Below are 25,923 nucleotides of genomic sequence, written 5' to 3' on the forward strand. Positions count from 1 at the left end.
TGAGAGGACTTGGTTGTCCTACCTGGCAGCCCCATCTAACACCTCTGGCGGCTGCAGGCCCAGAGGGACCAAGGCTGCTGCTGCTGAGGGTCCACACGGCAGCACCCTCCCGGCTGCCAGCGGCTTTGGAACCAGCTCCCGGGTGAAGGGCAATGCTGGTGGGGACACCATGGCCGGCGCTTGGTACAACTGTGCCTTCACCAGGCAGCCCCCGGCGCTGAGCTGGGCAGAGCATCTCCCCACGCTTCCTGGGATGGTCCCTCTCCCTGGGGAGGGGGACAGCCATCACCCCCAGCGACACGGCTCAGCGCCAGGGGCAGGCAGACGCGTGGGATCTCAGGGGGGATTTCAGCCCGTGCCATGGAGGCAGAGGAGAGCGAGGGAGGGAGGAGGGTCACCCCTCTCCTGCTCCAGCAGGATGCTGGGTCCGAGGCTGCCAGGGAGGGTCCCACCACCTTCCACCGCAGCACTGGCACCGACACCGCGACACAGGAAAAGGACGGAGAAAATCAGATACTTCTAAAAAGCCCGTTATCGCCACTGGGTGTAACAGTGCCCTCCTCCGTGAATGCAAAGGGACAGAGAGGGCACTGTGTAGCTTTATGTGTTCATCATATATGGATCAGGTTTTATTAATCTGCACTAATACATTTATTTGTATGTCTTTTATCTGTTTTCTACTAGAATCCTTTATAGAATCCCAGCATTCACCATTTTCCTGCTAATGTACCGGTGAGCACACAGGCAAATACTTTCTAAAAACACTCCTCGCACAAATTCATTGAAATATGGCTCCCTGGCAGCGACGCTGGAGTTACCAGCTTAGGGACAGGGAGAGGTGGCAGGTGTCGGTCCTGTCCTCCGTGGGACAGCCCTGTGTAGGGGGGTTCTCGGATGCAAGAGATCATCTTGGAAAAGCTCTTTCAGCAGCCAGTATTCAAATATAAGCTGCATAGACTTGTATGAAAACCTGTTATCAGATTATTTTCCCCATTGCAGTCCCAAGAAAATATGCCTTTTCTTCTTGCTCACTTCTTTCTTACTTAAGAAACACAGAAGTTGTCAGTTTACCTTCCTTGTTTTTTCCAGAGGATGCCCTGGTCCGTTCAGAGGGATGTCAGTGGCTCTTGCACTGTAACAGGTCATTTCTTCAGTGCGTTATCAAGCATCAGAGCCAGCAAACGCTAACTCAGTCTCAAACACTGCCTAAAACCACCAAGAGTTCTGGTCCCGTTTCTGTCTCTTGAGATCCTTCTCTTACACGTCACCAGAGAATTTAATTATCTATGGGGAAAGACAAGTGGTCTCTTTTAGGAGGTCTTTACATAAAGCAGTTATAGTCGCAAGCTCAGCTCAATCAGCCTTTGGTTTGATCAAGCCATTTCCCTCTGTATCTGTATAAACCTGGTAGGTGTCTCCATACGGTTCTGTTCCTTTACAGACTGAATTGTCTTATCTATAAAACACCAAAGTAAACAAGCCTAAGGCTTTCGACCTTTGAATTAAAATGTGCCTGGGACATCCTGAAAATCTTACTGAAAGCATCTGGTGGTTTAAAGGAGCTAATTAAATTCGTCAGCACATATAGGATCAGCATTTTCACGGTTTAAGGGTTCAGAGAAGAAAGTACAGTCAGAATCACCAAACAAGCGATTAATGAGATTCCAAAAAACACGTCAGGGCTGGCGGAGGGGAGCAGGGCCGGGGAGGGGGGGGCCTGGGGCTGGCACCAGGCTGGGAGCAGGAGCAGTGGGACATGGTGGGTCCTGGCCCCCGGCGCCGTGTCCCCAGACGCCCCCGCGAGCTGCCGGGCAGGGCAGCACGATGGCCAGGGCACGGCTGCGGGTCTGTCCTGCCCTCACCACACCGCAGGTGGCTGACCTGCTCCCCACGGCACCCGCAGGGCTCATCCCTCCCTCCCACGGCTGTCCCTGTCCTCGGGCACCAGCGCGGGCCTGGAGGGGCACACAGGTAGGAGGTGGCAGGGCCACACGGGGAACACATCACCGGCCATGCAGGTCTCCTCCAGATGCTCAGCCCTGGGGACAGAAAACGGGGCTGCCTGGAGCAGAACGGGGTGGCAGACGGCACACTGGTTCTGCTGAAAGGCTTAAGAAAAAGAGGAAAGACCTTTCTCCAAGGTCTTTCTCCAACGTCTCGCACTGAACAACCTTTCTCCCAAGGCTGCCGGAGCCTTCAGAGGCAGCCACTGCACACGTGTGCGTACGGGGATGCACTTTGGTGCACATGTGTGCAGGAACAGGACATATGTGCACACACTTAGGGACATGTGTGTGCACGTAGGTGCGTGTGTGTCTCTCTGTGTGTGTGTGTGTGTGTGCACCACACGGAAGAGCAGCAGATTAAAGCGTCACATGGGAGCTGCTGCTGGACGGACCCTACCTGGGATTTGGGGTTCTTATAGTTAATAGGATCGCTGGAGCTCAAGGCCGTCATCCCATCAAGATAAACGTCTCTAGTGCCCACTTTTAAGCAATCCGAATTCAATTAGGCTAATTGGAAAACAAGTAAAGAAGGATTGCATTAATATAGCCTTACAGCATGAACCTGCGCTCCCTGCCTCTGGAGGGACGGCCGAGCGTGGTGAGCCCCATGTCGGAGCCCTCACACCAGGTCCATGCTGCTCATGGCCCAGAATGGGCTGCCCCCTTCCCGGAGCAGCCGCGGCCACCCGCAGACGGGACGGGCACGGGGACTGCGTGCTCCAGGGAGGCTGCGGCACCGCTCGCTGTGGGGCTGCTGCTGCCACTGAGCACCTTGTCGGGGTGGAGAGAACACAACTAGCCCTCCCAGGGGCAGGGAAAGAAAAGTTGCACCAGGAAAAAAAGCAGATGACGGTCAAGGTACAAGTGATGCAGTGACGGGAGGAGGCGGCAGCTTCCTCATGCATCGTGCTTTCAAGAAGGCTCTTGACCTGCGCACTTGGGAACTTCTGGGGAGAAAAAAAGCACGGCCAGTTTTTGTCGGTTTTTAACAATCTGTTGGAAGGCACCGGGTATGCAAACTGCGGCAGGACACAGGTTCCCGCTGGGTGAATATTTCCCCCTTTTCCTTGTCCCCTCGTCCATCCCACCCCTTGCAGATTTGCTGTCTGACCTTGAAAGTGCCGTTCCTCCCCCAGGGTGGCGCTCCCTGCTGCACACCACTGCTCCGGAGAGCCACGTCCCACCTGCAGCGGGACTTCAGCTTCAAATGGCTGCTCTGCAAGGCAGCAATTATTTCAGCTTGACATAAAGAAAAGGCAGGAGGAAAGGAAGCAAGGATCCGCGGCATTTTATGGTGGCGATTTCATTGTGTGAAGCCACATCCCACACATGTGCCTCAACAGCCCCCACAGGATCAAGACTATCCTGATTTAGTCTTCGCTATGCATGCGCAGGAAGGGGGGCTAGCGGACAAATGTGCTTTAGATGTTGCCTACCTTGAGAATTTTTGTTAGCTTCCAAACATAATTTCAGCAGTAAATGTTGTAATAATACATTGCAAAAAAAACCTTAAAAAGGTGATGGAATTGGGGGGGGCTATCTTTTGGAAAGGCAAGTAGCAAATCCCACCTATTTCATCCCCCAATGAACACTCTCAAATTTGATCTTTGCTGCTCCTGTAAATTTCCAAAGGTAAACAGTCTTTGCAAAGCTGCCGCGTACCACAGCACCAATTCCTAAGGCCTCACGCCAGTGCGACACCCATCCAGGGGAATCCGTGGCAGCAGAGGATTGAGCGAACGGCCCCAGAGGGAAACGTACAGATGGTTCCCTTTCCTTGCCATCCTACACTCTCTGCGCGAGTCTCCAACTACCAGAGGAATCCTTAGACTTTGTCTCCCCCCCGAGCAGTGCGATGCCTCACGCGCGTGTCAGGGCAGCACAGTCCGTGCTGGATCTGGAGATGGAACAGGCAGAGCTGCTCTCTGCTCTGCTACTGGAATGGGGGTTTTTTTCAGATTTTTTTAGAGATTGTGACTGAGGGAGTTGCTTCCTCTTTCCACAACTCCTTTCCCCTGCAAGAAGGATGCTACAGCGGCAAATGCAGTTCCATATGGCAAATGCGACTGTAATCATCCACTGCCGAGGGAAGATCCTTCTCTATTAGGGAGGAAGGTCTGCTGTGTTCTGTGTGGGATGCGTACCCTGCTTTGGGGGGGAAGGGGGAGGTTTTTTGCTGTACATTTGCATTGTGATTGACAGCAAAAAAATTGAGCCTTGTCCCTGTCTGTATTCGACCATTTTGACAGGTGCCCTAAAAGCAGGACCCAATGCCCTTTATGGCACTTGCTGCCACAGCAGAGTCTGGCTAAAGGGGTTTTGTCTCACCTTTTTTTTTTTTTTTTTTTTTTGCTACAACAAGCAAAAACGATTCCTGAGTTTGCCCAGGGCTTCTGGAGGGACAGGCATGTTTTGTGCTGGTTGTGAGTGCCGTAAAACCCAGGCTCCAAATTAGAAGAAATTAGGGACATTGCACAGTTCATTCATCTTCACTAATAGAGTTCTTGGGAAATACACATGTAGATTAAAGGGACACAATGGCCCCTGGCTGATTGCTTTGAGTACCCTCCAATGCCCCTACAATGGTATTGACTTGCTTTTCATATTGCGCACAAAAGCCACACTAACCTTCTCTTGTCTCTTCTGTTGGCCTCTTCCCTCTTTGGCAACGGATGGCTGAGTTCTTTCGGCCCCAACCTCCCACCCCTCGCCATCCCCCCACTCCCCACACCCCCCCCCCCCAAGCAGCTAGTGAAGGCAAACCTCACCTGAAGTAGGAAAAGCCGAGCTGAGCACTTCTAAAAGGAATTAAGTTTGGGACATCAGACCATAAACCTTAGAAGGGTGTGGGCACCGGCAGAGGCAAGCACTGCCAATCTTTGTTTTGAAGCGATTCCTTTGGAAAAATCTACACAAAATGCATCTTGTTGGGGCAGGAGGGGAAGCAAAAATGAAGATTTGTTGAGAGAGGTCACACCTTTTATTAGACTAGCTAACATATATGGAAGAAGCAGCAGCACCAGTGGTGTTCTTCATTCACACAGACTTTCCTCAGGCCTGAAATGGAAGATCCTTCAAAGCTAAGTGCAGGCTGAGAACCACTCTGGATGTCACTGTGTTTGTCACTTAAACCAGCTGGGACAAAAGACGGCTGGTGCCTCAGAGGAACTGGCAAGTGCTAGCATAAAAAGTGATAAAGTGGCAGAAAGAGAAAAGCAGGGAACATATTGATGCAGGAAGGAGGATACTAGAGGCAGGAGACACGATGCTGTTGCCTGGTCAGAACTGTGCTGAGTCCCCGTCCTCCACCAAGCCACGCACAAAGTAAGGTGTGGGATGTGGCGCTCTGCCTTACCTCCAGGAGCATTGGGCAGGTGTCCCATGAAGCCATGCCCTGCCCTGCAGCCTCCCAGCCACACTCCCACCGCAGGGGACAGGGTCACAGAACCAGCTCTTCTCACGGGGTCTGTCCTATACCGATTACACTGGAAAATTCCCTCAGAAATATTGCCTTGCGCTTTCCCCAGACTTGTGAAGGCTGAAAGGCCGAGCCCACCTCCTTCAGGTGTCTCCAGAGCCCATCCTCCCCACAGCCCGCTCCTTCCCTCGGTCTCTACACCTGGCTCTGCAGGCGGCAGGCGCCGGGCAGGGGTCCCGGCGGGGGACCGGAGCATCCGCTTCTGCCCCCAGTGCCCTTCACCCTGCGCGCACACACGAAGCGCTGCCACGGCGTCCTCCTGCCCTTCACCTTTAGGGAGGCCACCGGTGGAACCGTCGCACTCAAAAAGCGCCGGGGCCGGACGTCGCCTGGAGCCGCCGAGCCAGAGAGCTGCCGAGAGACTCCGAGGGCCGGCAGCGCAGCGCCGGGGCACCCGCTGCCCCCCGGCCCCAGCCTCCCCCCGGGGCTCCGGGCCCTCCCCAGCCCCTCCGCGGAGCCCCTGTCCCGGCTGCGTCCCCCCGCGCCCGGCGAACCGGCAGATTCCCGACGGCGCCCGGCCCGGGCAGCGCAGCCCCGGGGCTGCGGCGGCGGCGGCGGAGCTCGGCGGGGCGCCCGGCCCGGCCCCCGGCCCGCCCCGCCCCGGGGGCCCCGGATGGCATCGCCCGGCGCCGTCTGGGGCCGGGGCCGGCGGGGCGGGGCGGGGGGCGGCGGGCGGGGGGGGCGGCGGGCGCTGCCGGCGGGGCCCGGGGGATGCCCTGCCTCCCCCGCCATGCCGGAGCGGCGCGGGGGCCTCGCCTTCCCCCTGGCCCGCCGCCCCCCGGCACTCCTCCCCCGCCCCGAGGAGGCCAGCTCGCCAGAGCCGCCCCGGGGCCGGGCGGGACCGCAGCGCCGCGGCGGGGCCCCGGGCCGGCCGCCCCATGCACCCGCCCGCCGCCCCGCTCGCCATGGCCGAGGGCGCCTTCTCGCTGTCCGCTCCGGCGGCGCGGAGCCCCGGGGGGAACCCGTCGAGGCTGCACAGCATCGAGGCCATCCTGGGCTTCACCAAGGAGGACGGGCTGCTGGGCCCCTTCCCGCCCGACGGCAGCGCCGGCAGCGCCAAGGAGGCGGAGAGGCGGGGGGCCCGGCTCTGCCTGCCCAAGGGGCCCGGGGAGCCGCCGCCGACAGAGCCCCCGGGCCGCGCCGAGCGCTTCCAAGGTGAGCGGGGCGGGGGGCTCCCCTCCGCGCCCCCGGGCGAGCCCCGCGGGGAGACCGCCCCCCCGGTGACCGCCCGTCTCCCCCGCCCAGAGCCCTACTGCCCCGGCAGCGCCAGCCCCGAGCTGCCCGCCGGCAGCGGCGGCGAAGGGAAGCCGTCGGAGGAGGAGCAGCCCAAGAAGAAGCACCGGCGGAACCGCACCACCTTCACCACCTACCAGCTCCACGAGCTGGAGCGCGCCTTCGAGAAGTCCCACTACCCCGACGTCTACAGCCGGGAGGAGCTGGCCATGAAGGTCAACCTGCCCGAGGTCCGCGTCCAGGTAACGCCCGACCCGCCGCCCCGGGCCGCGCTCCGGCCGCCCCGCCGCCGCCGCCAGCGCCGCACGCAGCCCGCCCCGGCAGGGCGCAGCTCCGCTTCCCGGCGCCGGGAGCCCCCGGCCCGGCGTGCACCCGCCATCCCGGTGGCCGGAGCCCCGTGAACCCAGCCCGGCACCGCCTGAGCGGCCCCACGGCCACCGCCGGGCGTCCCTGCAGCTGCCGCCGGCCCTACGGCCCCGGCCCGGCCCGGCCCGGCCCGGCCGGCGGGACACCGCGGAGCCCGGGGCCGTTTTCCGTCCGGCAGCCGCGGGGTCGCGCCGCTGCCCGTTGCCTGGCGTGTCCCGGCGCGGGGCTACCGAGGCCGCTGTGCGCCGGGGCGGTGGCTAGCGGTCGGCCAGCGGGTGGCTAGCGGATGGCCAGCAGCCGGGCGGGGGATCCGGGCGGGCTGGCCCCGCCGCCGGGCGCTCCCCGCGCTGCTTTTCCCCGGCACTGCTCCCACCCGAGCCCGGGGCTGCCGAGCCCGGGGCTACCAAGCCCGGCTGATCCCGTTCCTGCCCCAGCCCAGCCGGGCACGCCACGTCTGTGGCTCCATCGTGTCAGTGGCTCCGTTTTGTGTGCCCCGTTGTGGCCGTGGCAGAGCCGGCATGGCACCCCTGTGCTGCCCTAACGCGGCTGTGCTTACAGGTGTGGTTTCAGAACAGACGGGCCAAGTGGAGGCGGCAGGAGAAGCTGGAGGTGACCTCCATGAAGCTGCAGGACTCACCCATCCTCTCCTTCAACCGCTCGCCGCAGGGAACACCCATGGGTCCTCTCAGCAGCAACCTGCCCCTGGAGACGTGGCTGAGCCCGCCAGTGCCCAGCGGCACGGCCCTGCAGAGCCTGCCCGGCTTCGTGGCCTCGCCGCAGAGCCTGCCCAGCAGCTACACGCCACCGCCATTCCTGAACTCTCCGGCAGTGACCCACGCGCTGCAGCCCCTGGGTGCCATGGGACCACCGCCACCTTACCAGTGCGGGGCCACCTTTGTGGACAAGTTCCCCTTGGACGAGGCAGACCCGCGCAACACCAGCATTGCCGCCTTGCGGATGAAAGCCAAGGAGCACATCCAGTCCATTGGAAAACCCTGGCAGACAATCTGAACTCCCTCCGCAGCACCTGGGAGAATCCTGCAGGGAAAGGCCAATCCTGGGACGACCAAGGGACACCCTTGCCCTGCTCCGTCTCCCCTGGATGGCTGGGCACGGCAGTGCTGTCCCTTGCACCAGCCTTTCCCCAATGCCTTGACTTGCTTTGTATTTTGCCGTCCTTTTAATTCCCTTTTCCACATGCCCTGCAGAGTTAGGGCCCTGATCATAGCTTAGGAAAACAGTCTCCTTTGCGCTCCCTCCTTGGCTGGACGCCATAGTTGCAATAAAAGCTGCAGTAGGGCGAAGCGCTGTGTGAGGTGGCTGGGAACCGCGGCTTGCGTTGCCTGGGGAGGGTTTTCTGCTTTTGCGCCATGAAGTGGCACCACCTGCGTGAATCAGGGCTGTGCAGCGTGTCTCTGCACCCAGGTGGGCCGCGGGGACCGGACCCTGCAGCCAGAGGGGTGGGACAGGCCTGGCTGTGTCCCTCCTCCCACCGCCCCAGCAGTGGGACCCTGCCCGAGCTGGCTGTGGGCTCTGGGGGTGCAGCCCCATGGCGGGAGGGTCCTCGCTCGGAAAGCGGGGGCTGGAGTCTGGGCCGCCTCAGGTTGGGACGGGCTTTGCCCACCCCTGCCCCAGTGGGCCGGCGTCAGTGCCGTCCCCTTGCTGCCCCCTCGGAGAGGGGACCTGGAGGTGCCGCGGGGGGCAGGGGCGGTAGCTGTCGGGGTGCTGGGTGTCTGGAGCTGTCGGGGGGTCCTGCTGGCTGCGTCCTGCTGGGAGCAGCCCCCCGAGGCTGGCACGGCGCTGGGCCCTGCTCGCCCCCCCCCATGCCCATCGCCAGGCTGCCGAAACTAAAACTGCAGCATCTTTATTTTCCATTATCTCCGTTACTGCCTGTAATGGGGCTGAGAAGCTGTAATGAAACACCCCTTCTCCTCCGCTGGGCACGGGGTGCTCTACACACTCTGGAGGTTGTGGCAATTAACGTTTCTCATTAGGGAAGAGAGAAGGATGCACAAGCGCCCTCATTGTGTCCTGGGGATGATTCAATGCAGACTGGGAGACCTCTCCTTTCACCATTTCCCACTCGTTGTGGCCAGACAAAGGCTGGCATCTAATTATATTTTCACAATCTGTGCGTATCTTTTAAGAGTCCTGTCAGAAACAAGTATGTCAGCTTTGTTCAGCTTCACTTCAGAGAGCTTTTTAACCTTAGACAGCAGTTTCTAAACATCCCTTCACAGCCTTGTCCACAGCAGCCCCCACCTATTGTCTGCAGAGCTTCTTTCAAGGATAATAATAGGAATCCCTCTATTTTGAAACGCCCTTTCCTCTCCCCCCGGCCTCCCTGCAGATCCGACCTGCCTCTGGACAGCAGCACACGCTGTGCCCGGGCCCCTGGGCTTCCCTTCTCCGAGCTGCGCAGGGCCAGGGGCTGCAGGGACCCCCAGCAAGTGGTCCCTGCTGAGCCAGGGGGGATGTAGCCCTGCTGGGGCCAGACCCTCCCGCTGGGCTCCGGACCCACCTGTGCTGCTCCGTGCGTGTCCGCGACGGAGCCCAGCTCCCCAGCACGCAGCTCTGCTTCCCGGGCAAAGAAACGCCGTGCGGTCAGGAGCAGAGAGTGCTACCGCTGTGGGGACCAGGGAAATGTGTTGCTAACTTCCAGTAAGGAGACCTAAGTAAACTTCTGGTGGGAAAGAGAACAAAAACTGTATTGCTTCGGTTTTTATGTGTTACTCCAGCGGTCCTTTCACAGGTGAGCCGTGTTTGCACGACTGAGGATGCTGGGCTTGCAAGAAGGTGCATCTCCCCCGGCGTCTCTTGGTGTGGTTGGGAAGTGCCTGCCCACCTGGGGCTATGTCCATGGGGGACTGCGGAGGCTCCGCACACTCGTCCTTGGCGGTGGCAGGAGCAATCCCACTTGCTATGGCTTGGCTGCGGTCCTGATGCGGAACACTCTCCTGCCTGTGAGCACATTCAGCTGCTGCCGGGAAGCTCTTACCTGTGCTTATTGCTCATGAGTAACGTGCAGCCCCTCGGGATTTCGGTGGTGCTCTCCCACGCTTCGACGCTGCTGCCCTTCCTCCCTGTTGCCTCCAGTTCTTCTGTATCCAAAGCCACTGGAAAGCTCCCCCCCCCGAGTTTTTGGTGAGCGCGTGACCAGCACTGACGCTCGGTTACTTGAGGCAGTCAGAGACTAACAGTGACAGCAGCACAGTGACAGGACGGCAGAAAGAGCAGCTGAAGACGCCCCTTCACTTATATTAAGCTCCTGATCCGACACCTGTGAGCAAAAACCGAAAGATTATGTCAAGCCGTGTTTTATTGACATACATTTAAGCCGATCTTTTGTTATATGTTGAACATGTGAACCCTGTAATCGATAAACTGTGCGCAGTCATGTCCTTGAAGGAAAGCTATGAGTTTACTGCTAAAAATAAATATTTTAACCAGCTAAACATTAAGTGGGCACAGCCAGGTAAATATTTTTCAAACAAATAAAGGGACAGAAGCATATGCAAACTCATACCTTTCTTGTACCCAGTCCGGTTTTCTCTGTTCCTACACTTTCTTTCAAATTGTCCCATTCCATTTTAAAAGCTCATTTGTTCATTTTGTTGTAAATATCTTCTCCTTCTTAATTGGGTGCTGAGTCTAATAATCCTGCCTCGGCTTGTTAACTGTACAATAGCAGTCAGAGTTAATGACCCATTAGTGATTAATTCCTTAAACAGCATCTAATTGCTCACTGTAAAACCTTTTCTTAAAACTGGATTAAATCATCTAGATCCTTAACCACTTCTTTACTCTAACTTTGCTAAGGCTATTAGCCTGGCCTTTTCTGAATGATCTATTTCTTCTTTTGCTTAAACTGTATTAGCAAGACAGTATTTTTAGTGTCTATATTTGACTTCTTTGCAACATCTGGAGTTCTAAGGAAAAATAATACCGATAAAAGACTGCCAGCGGAAATATTAAGAAATGTACTCCTTTGCAATGAGACAAGCACAGACGGTGAATGCTGGGGAAATGCCAGAAAATGGGATGCCACCTCTGGGAGAGGTGGAGGTGCAGGACAGGGTTTGTGAGGGGTAGTGGCTGCTCCTGGAAGTGTGTAGGGTTCGTGAGGCTGTAAATGCTTCTTAGAGTTTTTCCAGGAGTAATTTGGTCTTTGCTCAGTGTCCTGACCACGGGGCAGCGGGCAAGGGCTGCCCCAGGAGACGCTGGAGAGATGGCCAGGAGGGATGGCTACCTGGCGAGGAACCCTCGCTGCCCTCCCGTGGGCACAGAGCCCTGCTCCTGGGGCTCCCACTCCTCCCCTCCCGACACAGGGCAACCGGCTCGGGATGGAGGGCAAACCTCGCTGGTGGGTCTGCCACCGGTCCAGCTGGGCTCTCCCGCCGCCTGACGCTGAGGAGCTCTTTCCCCTTTCCCTCCCTGTTGCCTTTCACTGGCTGAACAGGCTGAACTTAACTGTGTTTTATTTTAGTTCATTCCCAGGTAAATCCCACATGACTGGTCTGAGCTTCCTGGTTTTTTTAACTGGGGAGAAGATGGATGGATAAACATTTCTTTATACTATGCAAGCCCTTAAACTGTCCACTTTGCATTTGCTTCAAAGTTCTGGAAAAGTAAAATCAAATCCCCGTCTCTGCATCTGCTTCACCTGTAGCGATGGCTTCACTGGCAAATGGGGTTAATCCTGGGTGATTTCCCATTAAGATGTGAAATGCAGAGAGGTGGGCTGTTTTTCGTGAGAAGCCTTCCCGTTAGGCCTGGCTGTCTTGGCCCAGCCCAGAAATCCCAGGCGTAACGTACAGAAGTGTGAAGTTTTGCACAAAACATAAAAAAAATGTTGAAAACGTTGAAAAAAACATGAGCTATGCAGGAGAAAAGGCAATCGCTATAAAGAGCTTTGAAGATCTCTGAATTAATAATTATGAGGAAAGTGCCATCACGAAACTTGGTCTCAATGGCACGATTTCTCGGCAGAAAGTGTCTTCTAATCTGTCTTCCTTCCCACCCCTGTTCAAAATCCTGTCAGTGTTCAAGAGAACTACCAAAGACACGTGACCTACTTAAGCCAAGAAGTGTTTTGGCATGGAGTTTGGCTCACTTGCTTTCCAGTGGAGCAGGACCAGCTCCGTGTCCAGGGCTGAACCCCGGTCCCTGCCGGACGGGGCTGGGAGAAGCTGCCGTCCCCGCTGGAGACGTGGGACGGACGCCGTGTTCGCTCCACAAACGCTGGGTCTTGGCCCCCGCAAGGCGAAAACACGCAGAGCCGGGTCACAGTTCAATGTCTGTAGGAGGTGTTGGGGCTGAGGGCAGCGCTGTTCCCTTCCTCTGTGGAGGATGTGTCGATGTCTGCAGGCGAGATGGAAGGTTGAAGGATCTCCTTTCCATCTGCCTCAGCTACATCTGACAGGGATTTCGAGTAAGAACATTTAACTACTTACTGTTGAAAAATCTCAAGTATCTGTTCAAAGCTCCTGGCTACATCTTTCTTCGTTTCAGAATGTTGGGGCATACTACGAGGTCCAACTCCAATGGGCATTAATTTGAGGTGCTTCCCTTCAGCTACAGGGGTTTTGGGCTGGACACTCAGGTTCTTTCTTTCATGCAATCAGCATCTTCCCGTGTCACTGATGCCGTGGGTTATAAACCGTGGGACTTCAGCAACTTCCTTCAGTAGCTTGCCCACCACAGAGTACCTATCTACAAAATCCTATCGTAGCCGAAAATGGCGGAATAAAACAAACAAAAGCGATCAGCATGAAAAGCTGGTTAGAGCAGGACACTGGTCACTCCGATAACATCACGGTCTTTTCCCGGTGGAATGAATATTGTGTCTCCTCTCTCTGAGCATCTCTGTGTTCCGCCAGGGCGTGATGTGAAAACTGGCTGACATTTGGCAGCCACCCCTCTGTCATATGACATTTCTGCCCCACTAAGAACTGCGAAATCAGCTCTGAAACGTTTGGTTCTGTGTAGAAATGCAGCCAAAGTCAGCTAGGCAAGGCACTCCGGAGACAGTCTATATGGAGGCAGGAGAAATTTGGACGGAGGCAAGAAGAGGTAAGAGCCGAAGCTTTGGCCACAGATCCAGAAGGGGGTGTTGAGGCAAAGGGAGGATGGCGTCCCGCCGCTGAGCAGGGCAGGCAGGTCCGATGTCCCTCCTTCGACTCCATCTTGGCAGAGGCAGGCGCAGGGAGCAAACGACGGGCCCCTGGGCGAATCGGAGCGTCATGGAGGGGATGCTAGCTTGAAGCAATGCTTTTAAACAAAGGTCTCCTCAGGCTCGCCAGCAGCTTGTTCTCGCTCAAATGCCTCCACTGGCTGCAGTGCGACTCCCAGACAGGGTGGCTCGCGTGGCTAGTCTATGATGAATTGGTCACAAACATGCTGCTTCCCCGTCCCTTCCCCATGTCCCCGTCCCTTCCCCGTAACCGCCTACGAAATACCCTTGCAGTTGATTGATGCTGCCTCTGTGGGGTAAGAGGGGGGGCCCCTGTTTTACATGCGGAGAAACTGAGGCACGGAGAAACATGGTTCACCCCAGCTCAGACGGGGATGGCCTAACTGCGTCGCCTCGTGCCCCTACAGCCATTGGAGACCCCTTCAGGTAGCCTGAGCCACCCACACGTGCCTGGCGCATACGACAGGCTCTGCAAGAGACCCCCTCGGCTTTCGGTGCCATAGCTGGGTCCGAGGCTGCTCACAGCAGCAGTGCCGGTGCTCGGCATCCCGCCCGCAGGCTGTACGAAGATCTCCCGAGTCTTTGGGTAGTGCTTTGGCTTCTGGGCCGGGCTGCTTCTCTTTTTATTTCTTGGCTGTACAACACACGTACGGATTCACTGCAGTGACTTTGGCCGCAGGAAGACCAAAGCCAGCCTCTGAGACACCTTTTGTGCCGTCCCTCTCGTTTTGCTCAGCTCCCCCCTCCACTCCACCTTCATGGCTGCCAAGGTCGGGAAAGGGAAAGTGGATTCAAATGTGCGAGCAAAGCTTTCCGGGGGTGGCCCAGTATCCCTGAGGGAATGTGGCACCGGCTGAGCCGCTGCAGTTTGTGTAACGTGGGTAATTTATACCGCGATGGGAAACCGAGAGCCTGCCCCCCACCCTGCCCCAGGAACAGCTGCCTCCTGCTTCTCCTGCTCTTCTGGGGATTCCCCCTGTCCATTGCCTTTCTGTCTCCTTCTGGCACTGCCGTCCCTGTTGGGCCCTGCACTGAGCCAAAGTTAAACCACTTGATGGCAGAACCCAGATTGCATGGGAGCTTTCTCACACGGCCTTTGTCGCAGGTCCTTCCTCCAAGAGGGAAGAGGGCCTTGGGGAGAGGGGAGGAAAGACAGGCACACCACATGAGCAGGGCTGGGGGAGGTTCTGAAGTGCTAATCCTAACTCCTGGCAAAACTTCGCATTGTCTTCAGGCAAGGTGGCAAACAGGGACAAAAAGAGAAAGGCAAAATTGAAAAAGATAAGCATTTTTTAAGTTATAAAAATCCTGGGACAGCAATTAAGTACACTGGGTATTCCTTTTGGCTGGCATAGGTTGGGATGTTGAGAGAAATCTGATTTACCCTGGAACTCAGAGTGTCTCAAAGGAAGCATGCCGGTAATCACTAGAGGTCTAATTGACTACTAGCACTACTAATTGCCATGGGCACTCCGGTGCCTTTTTCTCCGCACTTTTGCCTGAGAAGACGTGCAGCGCCCCCGGTGCGGGCAAGAAACACCCGCGCGGCGAAGTGTGAACCCCGCCGTGCCCGGTGCGGGGGGGGGCGCTCCCGGCGCACCCCCAGCGCCCACACCCCCGCCTGGGTCCCCGGCCGCTTCCCCGGGGCGACCGGCCCGGCCCCCGGCTCCCCCCGCGGCCGCGGCCACCGGGACCCCCCGGGACCCCCGCCCCGGGGCCAGGACGCACCCTGCGGGTCGCCCGCCCCCCCGCCCCGGCGCGGGTCGCCCTTCCGCGGTCCTAGGGCGCCCCCTGCTGGAGGCGGCCGGCGCCGGCTCTGCCCCGGGGCCCCCCCGGCTCCGCGGGGTCCGCAGCCGGACGGAGCCTCCGCGGTGGCCCCTGCGTCGGGCAGAGGGTTTGCACCAGCGCGGTTGTTTGTGCAAAAACGTGCATTTGACTAATTCGCCTCCGCTTCAGAGATTGGCTGAGGTCCGCAGGGACCTCTGGAGGTCACCTTGTCCGACCCCCTGGTCAAGCAGGGTCACCTACGAGCAGTTGCCCAGAACCACGTCCAGATGGCTTTTGACTGTCTCCAAGGATGGAGGCTCCACCACCTCTCTGGGCGACCTGTGCCAGGGCTAAAGTCGCCCCCTCAGTGAAAAAGTGTCTCCTGATGCTCAGAGGTGCCCGTTGCCTCCGGCCTGTCACCGGGTATCGCTGGAACGAGCCTGGCCCTCCCTTCTCTGTGCCCTCCCGCCAGGTGTTTATACCCTTTGGTGACACCCCTGAGCTTCTCTACTCCAGGCTGAACAGCTGCAGCCCCTCCTCAGAGAAGAGATGCTCCAAGCCCCATCATCATCTTTTGTGGCCCTTTGTTGACCTCTCTCCAGTTTGTCCATGTCCCTCTTGTACTGGGATGCTCAGAACTGGACGCAGCACTGCAGGGGTGGCCCCCCCAGTGCTGAGCAGTGTCACCTCCTTACCCAGGCCTGCTTCTCCTGCTCCGTGTTGAGCTGTGCATCTCATCCTCACCGTCTGGTCTGCCGGTGCTCTCCTTGGAGGAAGGGTGGCAGCACCATCTCTCCTGTCATGGCCGCTGATGGTGTGGCTGCCCAGGCCAGAGAACTACAGGTGAGCAAGAAGCACTGCTCAGTGCGCTGTGCCCCATAAAAGATGTCGCCAGCTCGTTCTCCTGGGAGGCAACATTCTTCCTGTGGTCCCGTGTGGCCACACAATGGGTACCGGACCTGCTCACATGCGGTCAGGAGTGTGGTGCGGGCACATCGCTCAGAGGCAGAGCATCTCTCAGGGGTCTCCAGGCTGCCTGCCGGTGGAAGGGCATCACCTGCCCCGTCCTTGTCCCACTGACACCTCGGGAGGGCAGCGGCAGCTTGCCTCTGCTGAAAAAACACTACGGACCGGGGAGCGATTCAAGAAAGAGAAGAGCTTCAGTGGAAAATTAATCATTCTGTGTTTTCTTTGTTATTAGCTGTGGCACAGCCAATTTCCATTTTATTGACTCAAATAAAAGTATAAACACAGCCTTTTTACTGGTACTATTTATTGCGAATGTTGAAATGTCATGTAGTTTTGAACTAAGATGAACTGATTAGATAGGTAAGTCATATAATTAATTGGAAGACCCTTCCATGACAATTATATATATCAAAGCCATTCAAGTGAGAAAAATGCAACCTTGAAAATGAAGTAAAGAGTTTAGTCATTGCTGAAACATACAAGAATATGTGTATTTAGATATTTTACACAAGGGAAATCTTGTTTACAGAAAAGAGACCTTGTTGATTATCTGATACAATCAAGTGCTTGTGAAATAGTCTCTTACAGAAAGTATTCAATTTCTTCAAGATTTAGAGACCTTCTTTCAGCTTGGAGTGCTCTCTTTCGCATTCACAACTTGAAGCAGATAGTCCATCATCTGATAAAAAGAGAAAAATATTATTTATACTCCGGTCCTGAAAAAAGTAATTCACTAAGTTAATAATCCTAATGTATATCTCCTCTGTGTATTCACATAACAAACACATTCCTAATAACCTTTCCAAAACAGACCTCATTTGTCTTGGTTAGCGTAACAACCAGCTGCCAAAGGACGAGGAAAGTCATTCTCCCAAATAATTCTGGCTGCCATCTCATTTATATAGTGGCTCATTAGTGTTAAAAAGCCAAGTCATAGAACCAATTTAAAGCTTATTTTCCAACTTACTTTTACACTTAGGCCAACTTGCAGGAGAGATTTCCTTTCTGACCCTTAACTACTTTAATTGTAATTTAGTCACGGAATAAAGAGCAGGCAAGACCTTCATTTGCCTGTTGTTAACCGAAAACAGAGGAAAATAACTCAAGTGCACCACCCTAAGCCTGATTCCCAGAACTATTCTGCTCACGGCTTTGGCTGTTTTGGCTATTTGTGAGCTGCGGCACTTTCCCTACTCCGGGTGACTTTCAGAAAGAATTTTCTTATTCTTGAGAAGAAACGTACAGCACAGCGTGAGCATTCATGGTGAATAATGCACTGGGTGAATCTGAGTTAATAAGCAAGACCTTGAACCGAGTTACCTGAAGTGCGTATCCAGCCCTATTTACTTCCGCAGCCTTTATCTTTGGGGATTTAAAATTCAAATTTTAAATTAAAGGTCATTGATGCTCTTGTATCACTGCGCACGTGTATGACTGAATTTCATATATATATACCAGGATTCCACCTTTATAAATAAACAAGGCATCCTTTATTAAAAATAACGATTATCATTCTTTAAATGTTTAGGAAACGGTCACAGGCCTCAAAACCCACAAAGCACATTCCCTTCCATCTTCAGGTCCTCTCCACCCGAAGGCAGATCTCAAAAAGAAACACAGCGTAACTTTCAGGTGCTGGGTTTTTACTCGCTGAAGCCAAAGGAAAAGCAAAGCGTCGTATCTTATCTGGGCTGCAGATAACCGCGTATCTGGGTCCAACAGCAGGAAAGGTCACATATTACTTTCACGCTTATGTTTTACTTCAAGATGTAGGCAAAATAACTGCTAACTGCTGGGAATCAAAGGTTCTGTGATAAAATGAGGTTCTGCAAGTTGTCATATATCTTGGTCACATGAAAGACACAATTTTTTTATCAATCATTGCAGAAATCCATACATTTAAGGCAATAACCTCACCATTCCATGTGTATATTCAATGTCTGACCACAAAAATGTGGATATTAATTTAGGGTAAAAGTACACGCATATGGATATGATTCAACTTACTGGAGGCAACTTTCAGCCTTCGTGAGTACTATTTATTACCAGATACTTTTAGAAGTCAAAATATTTCCCTCTTTCCACGGCATAATGGAATTTGTTCATCTGATTTGATTACAAAGCTGCACACTGCAGAGCCGAAGATGAGATAAATAGTTTTCTTTTTAGGTAGTATTAATCACAGTTATTATAAGCAACACTGTCGTAAAGCCATCGCCAGAAAGAAACCCCCGGGCGGCGTTCATATCAGTGGTGTAAGAGACTTAAATCATGGCTTAATTTAACGGGTAATTCAAGTCAAAACCAAAGCATGCACTGACTTCACTGCACCAGGATTTCAGGAGGAATACTGGGCTGAAGTTAGCCCGGGAACATTAATTACACCGTACTGCAGTAAAATATAGGAAGAAAAAAAATCTTCCCGTTAATGTCTTTAAGGGGGTGTATTAACCTTTTTATTCTATTTCAATGCCACCCAAAAGAATTCTGCAGCTCCATCAATATTACTGCACTTGGTGCATTATAAGGAAAGTTTTCTAGTAAATTCTGCAATTTACATTACGTCATTTAGACCCTGATTGCTTTCTGTAAAAGCTCACTGATACCCTTCCCAGTGCATTTCATGGGATTTTCCGAAAGAGTCGGGGCGAATCTGTTGTTACCTTGTGACACAGTGCTGATAGGTACGCTACCCCAAGGAAAGAAGAGGTGGATCCTAGGCACACATTATAGTGCATCGGTAGCCACAGGCTCGTTTTGCAAGCCCACAAAGGACCACAGCAGTGGCCAGCACCACCCGCTGCGGGGGAAAGGCTTGTGTGAGGCAAAGACCCAGCTGGGAACAGGAGAAACTCTCCGACCGGCCGCTCTGTCCGCTGGCGGGCAACCTCACAGGCCAGGCAAGGAAATGACAGCCAGAACGGCCACCGAGGGTGACAGTCATCACGGTGTGGCTTTATACACAATTTGCCTTCTTCCCGCCCCCGGGACTCACACCTGCTTTTCACACCGGCTTGTTTCTCCTGGGTTTACACAGAACTGGGTGCCCAACGCGCTCATCTGAGCGTGAAGTGCTGGGAAAGAGAAGAGTGGAACCACTGAGCCACTTGGAGGGAATGCAGACACTAAAACCTGCTTAACCCTTGCTGAGCTTTTGCCCGGTACCAAATTAATTCATAAAAAGTACCGTCTGTGAGTGACAATCTGTAATCAAGAGCAGAGTCTTACTTCACTGAATGCGCAAGATGCATTTTTGCTACTTTTCTGGACAATTCACAAATTAGAGGAAGCTGGTATGTTACTGTAAAACAAAATTTGAATATATGGAGGTATTTTTACAGGTTTTATCTTACTTACATCTTTCCAGCTGCTATTGTCATCTGTCTCCCATGTGTTCCTGGTATACCAGGGAAGCCCCCCTTTTAAAAAGTGAGCACTTTTATTTTCATTCCCTTCCAGCAGCCGTAGCAAATATTTTGAGATTTCTTCCCACTGCAGGTAGTCTTCCAGCTGCTTGATATTTTCAGGTAATGCTGAAAGCGGGGTCTTGTTTTCTTCTTCATAAACATAAGGAAAATCTCCAGTGCTCTTTTTCCCCATTAAGTGTCCTGTAAGAACAATGGCGGTAGCATGAAGTTAACCAAAGCAGGTACAGATTTGGTTGTTTGACAGCAGCTGGAAGTTGTTATTGACTGACACTATGGAGAGAAGGGAAGGGGTTGGATGATGCCGAACTGGGAGCGCAGCTGGGACCAGAGATTTTGTCACAGTGTCACACACAATTAATTTCCTCTGACTCTACATTGTCAGAGAAAATGCTGCTGAGAACAGGACAGAGATAACCGAGCGTTTTGCCAGGGGAGGCACCTATTAGGATTTGCTGGAATAAGAAATGGAATGAGAAGCGGTAGGTTTTAGACTTTCCTTGCCTTGACACGGGATGCGGGAGCCGTAGTGCCAGCCTGTGTTCCAGCGCCTTTCGAGGGGCTAAACTGGAGCCACTTGGGATATACCGTGTCTTATGGTCACCAGAACGAAATCATAGCCGGATTTAGGCTGCAACGGAGGCTTCCGGGAAGGGGAAGGAGAGAGGCAGCACCGGAGGAGCCTCCTCCGTCCATCTGAGCGCCCCAGGGCGCCCCGAGATGCTGACTGCATCCCCCCGGGCGGCCGTCGGCCTTGGGTTCGGGTTCCTGCATCGCTGACGGGAGGTCGCGGTAGGAAGCGACCGCCGAAAAAACACGCCAAGGGGAGCGGGGAAAGCGGTCGCCCCGGCGCTGCCGGTCCCCGGGGAGCGCCCCGCCACCGCCGGCCGGTGCCGGGGACGACCGTCAGGGACGCGCTGCGGCGGCTCCGGGGCGCACGGAGGGACGGGACCCGCGGCGCGGAGCCAAGCGGCACCGGCGGGGAGACCGGCAGCGGGAGGCGACCGGGACCGGCGGGGAGACCGGCACCGGGAGATGAACGGCACCGGCGGGGCGACCAGCATCGGAGGCGACCAGGACCGGCAGGGCGACCGGGACCGGCAGGCAGCTCCGCCGGCAGCCCGGCGCGGCGACGGCGGGGAAAAGTCGCAACCCTTCCCTGTCCCCGGACTGTCCCCGGGGGCACGGAGAGCCGTCGGGGCGAGGCGCTGCCGGGACCGGTCGAAGCGCGGGGGAGTGACCGGAGCGGCGGCGGAGCGTCCATCCGCGGCCGGGACGGCGACTTACCCACAGCCCAGTGGCTACCGCGGGGGTAGATCTTGGTGAGCCCGGGGGACCCGCCGGGCTGCAGCGGGGCCGCGCCGCCCTGAGCCGCCAGCAGCGCCAGCGCCAGCAGCGGCAAAGCTCCGGGACGCCGGGGGCCACCGCCTCCGCCCATCCTACCGCTGCCGGTACCGCCGCCGGTGCCGCCCCTCCGGCTCCGTCTGGGCGAAGCGCTGCCCGCTGCCGCCCCCCCATTTATACGGAGCCGGGACCGGGAGAGAGCGGAGCTCCGGCGCCTGACGCCTCCTCACGGGGACGGGGATGCGGCCGCCCCCGGCCCCCCCGTGGGTGGCTACCGGTAGCCCTCCTCCCCCCGCCCGCCTCCTCTCTCCCGGCGGGGGGGTGGTGACCCCGGGGCTCAGCCCTCCGAGGCGTCGGGCTGCCCTAGACCAGGTTGCTCCAAGCCCCGTCCAGCCTGGCCTTGAACCCCTCCAGGGATGGGGCAGCCACAGCTTCTCTGGGCAACCTGGGCCTGCGGCTCACCGCCCTCACAGCAAAGAATTTCTTCCCAATATCCCATCTAAATCTCCCCTCTTCCAGTTTAAAACCATTCCCCTCATCCCATGGCTCCCCTCCCTGCTCCAGAGTCCCTCCCCAGCTCTCCTGGAGCCCCTTGAGGGACTGGAAGGGGCTGGAAGGTCTCCCCAGAGCCTTCTCTTCTCCAGGCTGAACCCCCCCAGCTCTCCCAGCCTGTCCTCCCAGCAGAGGGGCTCCAGCCCTCCCAGCATCTCCGGGGCCTCCTCTGGCCCCGCTCCAACAGGCCCATGTCCGTCCTGTGCTGAGGGCTCCAGAGCTGGACACAGTGCTCTAGGTGGGGTCTCACCAGAGCAGAGTGGGGGGGCTCTGGTAAGTGTGTGGGGGGCTCTGAGGTGGCCTAGGTGGCTGTGAGGGACGACCGAGATGGGACGGATGCTGCTGGTGCCCAGTACGACCCATCCTCACCTTGTCAGGGGTCAAAACCAGCCCCAGCCACGGCACAGGCGGTGACAGAGAGGGACGTCCCTGCTGCGGGAGCCTGCGGTTTGCGAGGGCACACGGGGGGCTTTGACTAATGTGGAGGAGGTGGGTGAGGGAATGCTGATGACACCGTGCGGTTTTCACCCTCACCATGTGTGTCCTCCTGCTAAGCTTTACTGGGTAAAAACTACTGCCACGAACTGCTGGACCAGGGAGCCAGGGTGTCGTGGTTACACTTCTGTTACAGGAACTATTTTTCTGAAGAAGTTGTTTCTGTTCAAATGCATCTCTCTTCTTTACAGAAAGCATGAAAATGTTCACAGAACTGGTTTGCTGCTCCAGACTAAAATGACCAAACAGGTTGAAAAATTTTTTACAAGAGCTCGTGGAAAAAAGATGCTCCAGCATTTTTTAAGAGGGAGGAATGGCTGTAAAATGACCAAACTCAAACCAACATCACTTGAAGTTCATTGAAATAGAGCTCTTGTGCAAAGCGTTTCTTTTAGTTTCCAATATCATGTACATTTACTGTCACAGGTGACAGTGAGGTGACTCACTGATTTACAGGATTTTCTTCTTTCCTTGCACAGAGACCCTGTAATCTTTCTGGTGCTCTAAGGCACCTGGAACTGGCCAACTTTGTAATCATTAATGGATGAGAAGATTTCCATCCTGAAGAGGCAGTGCCGAGGAAAGGATGGGTGAATCACCGAAGGAGACGATATACAACTGTAAAGGCCACGTAGAGGCGGAACGCTTAAATGCATACTCAACTTCAGGCGTAAGTGGCTCAGTGAAGTGAGGGTGGGTGAGCAGCGCAGGGATGTCGCGTCCTGATGGGCCGATTGTCCCAGAGGGGGACGACAGAGACAGGGATGGAAGAAGTCATGTGGAACTGGTGCAGCTTGTGTGATGGCTTTGCTGCCTGGAGAACCGTGCCAGGAAGCAGGAGGCACAGTAACCGAGATGACTGTGAGGAACTTGCCAGATCCTTCAGCGAACCCCGCACGACTGGAACTGAACTGTGCCCAATGGAAACTACCGTGGATGTGAATTAACATAATTACCGGGCAGACTATCTAGTACAATCATGTTTGAAGGCAATTGTGTATCCGTACGAGCTAAATTGTTCCCTTGTTTAGTCTTAGTTTATTGCATCTTCTTTTACTGATTAATGTGATTCATTCTTTTATTTGGGTTATTAATTATGCATTCTTGTTCAATTTACAATAGTATTCTCATGCCTCAATCAGGGGTTTCGCTGAGCAGCCCGCAGACCGACCACACGTGCTCTCTGCGGAGCAATGGCTCATCAAACACAATATTCCCATCCCTGGGAAACTCTGATTGTTCCCTGCCATTCAAGACAGGAAATTGAAAAATTCAGGAAGCCGCCTGTTTTCAGACCTAGTGGCCCAGACTAAAAACGGGAAGCCCTGGGACTGTCCTTCCCTCCCCAGGCTGCTGTGTCGGACCCATCCCAGCCCTCCCCGGTGGCCTCGTGGATGGCGGTGACACGCAGTGCGTCTGCAGGTGACCTGGGCTCCAGTCCTGGTCTTTCCAGAAGCCACCGACACGGGTCCCCCAGACCCTGCTCCACCAGACCGGGGGGAGTCATCAGCAGGTCATCTCCCTGAAACCGCCACATTTGCACAAATTAACTTGGGAAGCCAGTGGTTTCCTCATTCTGTGTTCGACACGGAGCTTTTGCCACTTTCAGCTGTTTACGGTGTTTTTGCTTCTGTTGCTTTATGCAGGGCTTACTGAGGATGAGCAACACAAAGCAATGTTGAAACCTGATCAGCGAGTCCCACGTGGCGGCAGGTAACGCCCAGCACGCTGGCCGTGAGCTTCGGCTGGTAACACCAAACCACGGACTCTTCCTCTGTTCCTCATTGCCCAATAGTCCCAAGCCTCTTTTACCACAAACACCGTGCAATTCTTCATATTTTGCATACATACTACGCCTTCTATACACTTCATGTGTTAAAGGCTCTGTCTCCACATTAGATCACACTTTGCTCTGCCTTGAGCTACTTTCATTTGAGATTGTTCCCCATACACTCCCTTTTTCATACTGGGTATAATGGACTTAATGAAAGTTTAAATTAGTTTGACCTTTAGGTGATTAAACTTACAGTGAAAAATACTGATTTAGAAAGTTGATTGAATTTGGGGTTGAATTTTCTTTTTAATTAAGATTAGCTTTTTGAGTGGAGGGATATTTTTGCCAAGAAAAACATTTTCAGGGTTTTGTCATAAAACAAATGAACAGAAATTAAAGGTACAAAAATCTGTTTAGCTCTTCTAAACAACCGAACTGGGTTATTTGAAACAAGCCAACAACAAAAAACTCAGTTTGAGGATTTTCTGTTTTTCTGGAAAAGAAAAACAATAATTTTCCCAAACTCGAGCAACCCCACAGTCCTGTTTATCTCTTTTAGTTTTACCTTTGCTTTTATACCGAGCGCCATCATGAGAGCCTTCTCTCTTCACTGCCTATGTTCAATGGAAGCTTATTCTTCCTGTTTTCAAAAGAAACAGACCCTAGTAAAATATTTAATCCCGTAATTTGCACGTGTCTCTTGATTCCTGCATAAACAGAACCGACACCCGCGGTAATGGACCTGAAATACTGAGCCCTCAGCAGGCTCCCGAAAGTGTCTGCAGGGAATGTCAGAGCCAGGCTTGTATTTTTCCGAAGCATCCTCGGCTGCACGACTTAACAGTTTCCCCAAAATCTATTGCATTATTTGTGCTGGACACATCACAAACGCTGCTTCGCTGGTCTGCCGGATACGGCTGGGGTTTTCTGCTGCCTGGTGAAACGCTCCCGGAGCTTTTGGGATCAAACATCCATCAGGGCATTCTGAGGACCTTCCTCGTCCTCTCTCAGAACATCTGACAACCGGTTTTGCAACTGAAATTCATCAGAGCCCGGGTCTGGGGTAAACGGGGCTGAAGAAAAGGTAATGCTGGAGTGGCGGCTGTTAGAGGAGGAGCCGCTGCCCGAGCACTCACACGCCGTCTCAGGCATGGGACTGCATAAAACAATCGATTTAATTGAAAGGTACCGCAGCAAGGGCAGCCTGGGCTGGGCGCCTCCGTGGAGAGGGACCGGAATGAAGGAACCCCTGGACAATGGTGCCCTTGAGGTCCACTCACCCGCCCCTCGCGCGCTGGCCAGGCGTCTGCTACCCCAAGGGTGACTTTTGGTCTGGGGTCTTCTAACATCTCATGGGGTTCTTCTTCTGTGTCCAGGCCGGCTCTTACCTCGTTGATTTGCAGTTTCAGCCGAGGGTTGGAGCCCTCGCATCTCCTGGGTGACACTCCTCGTGTGCCTGCACTTGCTGGCAGAACAGGGAGAGCTGACGAGCCCCAGACTTGGGGAAAACACCACCAAAACATCAGTGAGATATCAAACCACTTTCCCGTACTAGAAGACTAAACGCAGCACTGCACCAGTTGCTGGGAGAATTACTGAGAGAAATAACTCTATTGCAGCCTAAAGGCTTCAGCAAATCCAGCTACTCCTGCCAAGCAATGCTCGGCAAACAGCCTGAATCACGCCGTATTCTAATCCTAAGTAATTTATTCTCATTACAGCTTACTCATTTACGCTAAACAACTAATATTCCTCAGCAGTTGTCCCCAGGCTGTCACGGGGAGCCTTGGGGCTGGCAGGGTTGCCATCGGGGTGTGCCGGTGGCAGGGAGCATTGGTGGCACTGGCCGGGGCTGGGGACGAGGACACTGCTGCCATCGCTGGTTATCGCAGGCTCTGCCCGCGGCTCATGGCGGGGGAGCGGAGCGACGGTGGTCCCGAGCACCGCCAGCTCTGCTGCCGCAAGAAGCATCCCTTCATCCCCGCGGGGCACCTGCCTGAGCAGCGCTGCTTGCTCGTGGCCTCACGGGAATTAGGCAGATACATTAATTAAACGACCTAACTGAATCTGCAACAAATGCTCTTGTGGCTTTACGCAGCCCCCTCAGGCCCTTAGTGGCTTTTGTTGAGCAGGAGAAAATGTATAATTTGTTTTTTTAATGGGCAGTACATGTGCGATCCTTGCCCGTGGTGAGGTGATGGGACCAGATTTGCTCCTGGGTCCGTCTGGCTCCGTCCCAGACCCAACTGCTGGCCCACGGGGTCCGCTGCTGGCTACAGCCAATGGCTGTGGGAGCCCGCAGAGCTGTGAAGGAAGAAGCC

The 25,923-nt window shown here is 55.0% G+C and overlaps 2 protein-coding genes across 3 annotated transcripts; one reads left to right on the top strand and one right to left on the bottom strand.

Moving 5' to 3' along the window:
• The first annotated feature begins 6,362 nt into the window (after window positions 1–6,362).
• Window positions 6,363–8,301, top strand: LOC128902035 (retinal homeobox protein Rx2). Of its 2 annotated transcripts, none has more exons than XM_054184358.1 (3): window positions 6,363–6,665; window positions 6,732–6,959; window positions 7,642–8,301. In XM_054184358.1, exons 1-3 carry the CDS (start codon window positions 6,363–6,365, stop codon window positions 8,092–8,094), a joined length of 984 nt encoding a protein of 327 aa, XP_054040333.1. In that variant the 3' UTR covers window positions 8,095–8,301. The 2 variants fall into 2 exon arrangements, with proteins under 2 accessions (XP_054040333.1, XP_054040334.1); XM_054184359.1 differs by having other exon boundaries at window positions 6,363–6,639; window positions 6,730–6,959.
• An 8,336-nt stretch (window positions 8,302–16,637) lies between these two features.
• LOC128902125 (gastrin-releasing peptide-like) lies at window positions 16,638–20,875 on the bottom strand. Its single transcript, XM_054184537.1, has 3 exons — window positions 20,725–20,875; window positions 19,370–19,620; window positions 16,638–16,691 (listed from the first exon to the last, which is right to left on the bottom strand). Exons 1-3 carry the CDS (start codon window positions 20,873–20,875, stop codon window positions 16,638–16,640), a joined length of 456 nt encoding a protein of 151 aa, XP_054040512.1.
• Between the last annotated feature and the right edge of the window lie 5,048 nt (window positions 20,876–25,923).

The sequence above is a fragment of the Rissa tridactyla genome, chromosome W (assembly GCF_028500815.1).
Source record: "Rissa tridactyla isolate bRisTri1 chromosome W, bRisTri1.patW.cur.20221130, whole genome shotgun sequence".
NCBI lineage: Eukaryota > Metazoa > Chordata > Aves > Charadriiformes > Laridae > Rissa > Rissa tridactyla.